The sequence below is a fragment of the Seriola lalandi genome, unplaced genomic scaffold (assembly GCF_002814215.2).
Source record: "Seriola lalandi dorsalis isolate HSWRI2012SDOR001 ecotype SW California unplaced genomic scaffold, Sedor1 jcf7180002050086, whole genome shotgun sequence".
Lineage (NCBI taxonomy): Eukaryota > Metazoa > Chordata > Actinopteri > Carangiformes > Carangidae > Seriola > Seriola lalandi.
This window is the reverse complement of record NW_019520639.1, coordinates 1-6,611: the sequence shown is the minus strand read 5'-3', so window position 1 is coordinate 6,611 and position 6,611 is coordinate 1. Positions and strand designations below refer to the sequence as shown.

The 6,611-nt window shown below is 40.0% G+C and overlaps 1 protein-coding gene across 1 annotated transcript; it reads left to right on the top strand.

Moving 5' to 3' along the window:
• The first annotated feature begins 756 nt into the window (after nt 1-756).
• Nucleotides 757-6,450, top strand: LOC111649183 (surfeit locus protein 4). The gene is made up of 6 exons (XM_023398936.2): nt 757-973; nt 3,349-3,535; nt 4,539-4,615; nt 4,712-4,755; nt 4,977-5,163; nt 5,704-6,450. Exons 1-6 carry the CDS (start codon nt 926-928, stop codon nt 5,968-5,970), a joined length of 810 nt encoding a protein of 269 aa, XP_023254704.1. The 5' UTR covers nt 757-925; the 3' UTR covers nt 5,971-6,450.
• The last annotated feature ends 161 nt before the right edge of the window (nt 6,451-6,611 follow it).

Sequence of the window (6,611 nt, the reverse complement as noted above, 5' to 3'; positions counted from 1 at the left end):
GGAATGTAAGGAAGTGCATGTATTTGTACTTTACTTGAATATTTCCATTTTATACTATTTCATACTTCAACTCCACTGAGATTCAGAGCAAAATGTACTCCACTAAATTTATTTCAAAGCTGTAGTTAATAGTCACTTTTCACATTAAAATTTTACATTAAAACAACATGTGATAAGCTCAGCTATAATGCATTGTTAAAGATTAAATCAGAAGTTCTCAATCTTTTCGTGACTTCTAACAAAAATCAGTGTATAGTTGTTATTTTTTTTATGTTTAAAAGTTCCCCCAAAGACATTTACATTCTAATTCTCACGTGGTTTCATTTCAATGACTGATCAAATGATCCAGTATTTGTTTAAAAAAATATGTCACAGGAGCAGACTGTCTACAGAACGTGTATCATCATTTTGAATTAACTATAATATGTAGGATTCTTCCACCTCTGAACAAAGTAGACCTTGTAATAGACAAGAGGAGTGCACATCTGTCCAAACAGTGAAACCATCTTTAAAAGCTGCATGGGTTACAAGAGTGTGCACGTTTGGAGGGTTGGAAATGACAATGTCTTACAGTTTATGTTAAGAAAAATAAATAAAATTTTAATTCAGGTGGAGCTGAGGGTTTAAATCTGTTTGTTTACATGTGTAAAAGCCGTAAACAACGCTGGATAACGGCGTCAGGGCCCTGGACGGTTCAGTATACGTGGCAGACAGCGGTTGCAGTACCATGTAGGGGGGCCCTGTCTCTTTCGTCTAATCGCGGGGCATTGTGGGGCGGAGGCGGCCTTTCTCTGAGTCCAGGCGATCGGGAAATCTTCAAGTAAATAACGTTAACAGGGGGGAGGAACAGTCCGAGCGGAAAATCCAACACATCAAAATTGTGTTGCTGAGCCTTAATTATTAAAACTCGTATTATTACACAAACATGGGGCAGGAGGATCTCATGAACACAGCCGAAGACGTGGCGGACCAGGTAACTTCAACCTTAGCGCGACAGTTATTAACGCTAGCCGCTGCTAGCATGTTAGACGCTAACTAGTTTGTCTGAGAATGAAGTAACGTCAGGTTCAGAGTGTTTCCTCTCAACATTTTGACGCCTTTAACCGTCGTTTGTACACGTATATTGTAGCTTGCTGGCAGTATTAACGTGACCTTGCATCAACGCAACAGCTTATTTACTTGTTTTTTAATTTGCATGATAAATGGTTGAGGTGTCTGCTCCTGTCATGCGTCTCCAGGTGGATTTGATAGCGTTATCATTTCACAAAGGCAAAGTGAAATTCTTAACTAAGCTGTAGTTGACTTATTTAACTAAGGCTTAGTTAACAGGTGTACATTTGGCTACTAGTTAGCTTGCCGTCTGTAGCCACCCGGTTTATTAACAGTATCACAGGCGAATCAGTGCCAGCCAGCAATTGTGAACTCACCTAGCTTAGCTACCAAGTTATTGACTAACATTCTTAAGTCATATTGTGTATTTGGACCTAACTGCTTTGCATGACTGATGGTTTAAGCTTGAACTGTCTCTAACTTGGTTTTCCATCTGCATGTGGCCGTGACAGAGCTGCTCCACCACCCAGGTCACCCCAAAACTGGATGTGATCCTTGCCTTCACCCTATTACACATGCCTGAGCTGCTTTCCTGTAGCTGGTTTTGTCTTTGTGTGTGCTATATTGTCGTGAAAACAAGCAATGCACGGGTGTACAAGAAGTGAGCTAAGATGTCGAGATCAGATTTCTGGTCAGCCTGTGACCCATGTTAGTGTGCAGACTGGGAAAAACCCCAGAGATTTGGTTTTATGTGGCGTACCTTTGGTCTTTGAAAAGTTACTGTAGTCTGGCTCAGTACACATCTGTGCTCTACTGTTATGTGCTAGATTCAAGGCCTTATGTTTTTGTGGGACATGCCAGACTTCATTCCTGGACGACAACTGTCAATTCAAATATCAAATCTTGGAGTCAGTTCTGTGTATGTTTATGCTAGTTGTGTCGATTGAACTCAGACCATAAGCAAGAGAATGCTCTACAATTACACCTGATAGATTTAAACACCCCTATCATGAGTACTGTGCCTTGTAAAAATGACTTGAAAGAAGAAACTGTAATGTCTTTTACAACACATGGTTTGTTTGCTTCGTAAAGAACTCTGCTAAGCCTATTTTAAGGGCACATCCCTCACTAATGGGTCCTGAGCTAACATGTTACTTACATGGTCTATTTCTAGGCTGTTGCAGCAACCCTGGGCTTGTACAGATTGGTTCCCAGTTCGTCCATTCATGTCCCTCTCAGCAGTCATAGTGGGAGTTGGTGAACACTGATAGGCCGCTGAGGTCTGACAGTGCTGATGTGGACTGCTGAGTAGGTGGGGAAAGGGGCAGGTCACTGCTCCTTCACTGTGCCACTGGAGTATCTGAAAATCTGGTCATGAATTCTGTTTGAGAGAAGAACATAGGGTATTTTTCTTGTTTAAGCATTCAGCAAACTTCAACTCATACAAAGGGGTCTTTTGGAGTTGTAAAATGGAGGCACAACCCTGTTATTGTCTTAAGATTTGTAGCAAACAACAGAAGGTCTACCCTGCATGTTTTTCCTTACTCTTTTGAAATCCGTTACATCAGGTTACTATGTTAAGTTCCAGTTAGAATTATTAATGAAAACTCCTTTTTAGCTTTAGTTATTGGTTTTTATTTCCTCAACATGAAGATTAGAGAGAGAGAGAGAACCCTATGTCTAACACTCACACAATTAAGTGATTGTATCATTATTGATGTTTAAAAGAGAATTCCTGACTAGTTTAAAAATGGAGAAATAGAGAGCACAACTTATCTACATTATGCACTTACTTTATTGCAGTTATTTACTTAAGCAGTAAAAACTTGCCCCACAGATTGCATGCATAACTACCGTAACTTAAGAAAGTGTCTTGCACGTTGTCTTACATCACAAGTGGATCAACACTTGTTTTTTTTCCCAAGCAAAGCCTATCCAATGCAGCAATTCTCCTTTAAATGACTACTGTTTCGACATTCACTTAGGATGATGGTTGCAATGACTAGTGGGTTAACTCCTATCCCTATAATTGACAGTATAAATAATAATTAGAAGCAGTCTGCACCGAGCCAGAATATTATTGGGTTTTTAAGAGGGAATCTTCAGGGGACCTGTGTAGAAATTCAGTTACATGATGTGTTACTACTTGGTGACCTGGTAAAGTGTTGTTTCACAGTTTTGCTGTCATAAGCAATCTCATGAGCTCCTCAGTAACCACATCCTTTTCATCGTTCTTCTTTATACGTCATCTTTTTTCTTATTTAACCCTTACCCTCTTGGTTTTCTTCTGTTGGACAGTTCTTGCGGGTAACCAAACAGTACCTGCCCCACCTGGCGCGTCTGTGTCTCATCAGCACCTTCCTGGAGGATGGCATCCGTATGTGGTTCCAGTGGAATGAGCAGAGAGACTACATCGAGGCTACCTGGAGCTGTGGCTACTTCCTGGCTACGTGCTTTGTGCTGCTTAACCTCATAGGACAGCTGGGTGAGTGAATACGAGACAGGTTAAGAGATGAGACAACTCAGATTTTACTGTTGTCAGAAGTTGCATGTTTTAGTGTTACTGGATGATGTGTGACACAAATTCTGATAAGAACAATAAGTGGAGTGAGTCAAATTGCTAGATAATATTTTTTAATGCTAGCAGAATGAGATGAAAAATGAGCTACAGCCATTCATTTTATGATGTATTTTAGCCCCGTTGTGCCTACAGTTTGCAGAAAGTTGTACAATAAATACGAGAACAGTGAACTTCACTTCTGGCATATAAATCATCTTTCTGATTAAAGAGGTCAGAGGAGACTGACAGGATTTATTGAATGAAGCCAACAGGGCCACTTGTCCACAAACTGTTAAGTATTGGAGAAGCTCCTTAAATTTTGAAGTAGATTGACTGATGCAGACATCAGCCAAAATGTTTCGCTCCAATGTACTTCAACAAAAACTATATTAAAAGAGCTAGAGTTGAGCTTCTGAATTTTTTTAACTTTTATGTCAGTGACAAACTACAATCCTTTTGCTCTTTGTTGACCATGATGCCTTTTATTTTCCACAAGATTAAAGGATATTTCAAGTAGATGTCAGGGACAATTTTTGTCATGTATGAACCAGAATATGGTTTCTGTTGAGACATGCTGAGTTTGGCCTAAACAGTATACATCCACAGACCTATCCTGCCACATTGCTGCTTTGTCTACCAAATTAAATAGTCTTATCTTATGGCAGATAAAGCAGCACCCACAACACAGTGTGAATATCCTTTTAATAAGCCTGAAACTATAAACTCTTCTTCTTTGCAAGTGCACTAGCAAGTTGAATTTGTTGTAATTTTTCTAAGTGGCTTTAACTCAAAATATTTAATGATTATTGATCTAGATAACATGGAAAATTATGTTTTTGTTGTAGTGACAGAAATAAAAAATAAAACAAAGTCTATTGCTACCACAGTGGCCAGAACTTTACATACCTTTTGTTGTGTGTCCTAACAGGTGGCTGTGTCCTCATCCTCAGTAGAAATTTTGTACAATATGCCTGCTTTGGATTATTTGGCATCATAGCGCTACAGGTGAGAATAATGACCTTAAAACTAACATTTTAAATATTCATACACAACAATATGTCATCGTGTGTAATCTGAAATATTTTGTCTTTTTTCCACCAGACCGTCGCATACAGCATTTTATGGGACCTTAAATTTTTGATGAGGTAGGTGTCACTCAGTGTGGTTTTAGTAAACTAAGTAAATAAACTTCCTTAGTTAACAAATTAAGAGCAGTCATATGTTTATTAGAATTTCATGTATCAAGTTACACCAGCTGATCAACTCCCAAACATAACTGGCCTTGTGTGGCATAAAAGGTGTGAGGCAGTTTGCTGATTTATTGATGTACTGTGGAAAAATAACCGTTCTCTCCCTCCTCTCCCAGAAACCTTGCCCTTGGAGGTGGTCTGCTCCTGCTGCTGGCTGAGTCTCGCTCGGAAGGAAAGAGCATGTTTGCTGGAGTCCCCTCCATGGGAGAGAGTTCGCCAAAGCAGTACATGCAGCTGGGCGGTCGAGTACTGCTAGTGCTCATGTTCATGACTCTGCTACACTTTGACTCCAGCTTCTTTTCTGTGAGTACTGACAGCACCAAGCACTCCTACATTCTGCATCTTGTTCACACACACGTAGTGAGCAAAGACTATTTTGAAAACTTACCTTGGTTTAAAATTAATTAAGGAACCTCAATGGATTTTGAGATTCAGCTGCTGAAAACGTCAAACAGGCAAATATGGATATTTTGAAGAAGTTAGGTGAAATTTTGAGTTTGTTTTTCAGTTGCAACCTCTTAGTTCATTTTAACAACATACCGATAGCATAGTGCACCGAATCCAGTGACTTTGAGGGAGAAAATGAGCAAAAGAGATCTTGATCTCAATGAGACTGCCTGAATAAATTAAGTCTGCATTACTTCAGCAGTCTGGTTCTTGTCTTTTAAAACATGCAAACCTATTTGTTTCTTCAGACTCTGTTTTATTGTGAAGCACTCTGAAGACTGTTCATGGTAGATACTATACCATTGTTTTATGTATTGTCTCTAGATGATCATGTGCTGTTAGTTCATCGTGGTAAATCTGAAGCACATACTCTTGAACTTTTGCATTATTCTTCAGATCCTGCAGAACATGGTGGGGACTGCCCTCATCATCCTGGTGGCCATCGGCTTCAAAACCAAGCTTGCGGCGTTGACCCTCGTCATGTGGCTTCTGGCTATCAATGTCTACTTCAACGCTTTCTGGACCATCCCCGCCTACAAGCCCATGCATGACTTCCTCAAGTATGACTTCTTCCAGACCACCTCGGTCATTGGCGGCCTGCTGCTGGTGGTTGCACTGGGGCCTGGCGGAGTGTCCATGGATGAGAAGAAGAAAGAGTGGTAGGCAGAGGGGGATAAGATGCGAGGATTGCTCTGCACCACTAACTTCCCCCACGATCGGGACACAGAGACCCTCCCTCTCCTCCAGTTTCCCCCCCACCAGGGTACAAAGGTTTTTTTCTAGCCCATTTTTTATTTGGCCAAATCCACAGACAACATCTCACATTTTCCACTCCACTGCTATTTTTATTTTTTAGTTGAACATTTTAAAAGGCAGATTTTTTTTCTAAGCCCTTAAAAAAGCAATTGTATTTCATAGTGCTAAAAAAATATATTAATGGATGATAAGAGGACGAAAACAGTTATCTGTTCTCTCTTCAGAAGGTGAATAAAAATAATTTATTGTATTTTATAGGTGTTATGCCATAAATTATCATAGATTAATTTTCTGATTTTCTGAATAAAACTGGTAAAGTGGAGAGAGTGCAGCAGTCTGGGTTCCCCCTATGGATGCTGATCTTTTCCTGTCTTTGGATCTTGGAGTGTCTGAGACTTACTCACCATATTGATCCTGAAAACTTGGGCACTGATTTGACAGCATCTCGCCTTGACTCTCCAGGTTTCATCTCCCTTTTTTTTTTTTTCTCTCCACCCAACCTTTTCAGTACATCTGTACACCTTCAGTCTCAACTGACTCTTGTCACA

What these genes read in the sequence shown, in the direction of transcription:
- LOC111649183 (XM_023398936.2), top strand. Translation starts at nt 926, where the DNA reads ATGGGGCAGGAGGATCTCATGAACACAGCCGAAGACGTGGCGGACCAG. An exon ending in TAACCTCATAGGACAGCTGG is followed by an intron (nt 3,536 to 4,538) that starts GTGAGTGAATAC and finishes GTGTCCTAACAG; the next exon opens with GTGGCTGTGTCCTCATCCTC. An exon ending in GACCTTAAATTTTTGATGAG is followed by an intron (nt 4,756 to 4,976) that starts GTAGGTGTCACT and finishes CTCCTCTCCCAG; the next exon opens with AAACCTTGCCCTTGGAGGTG.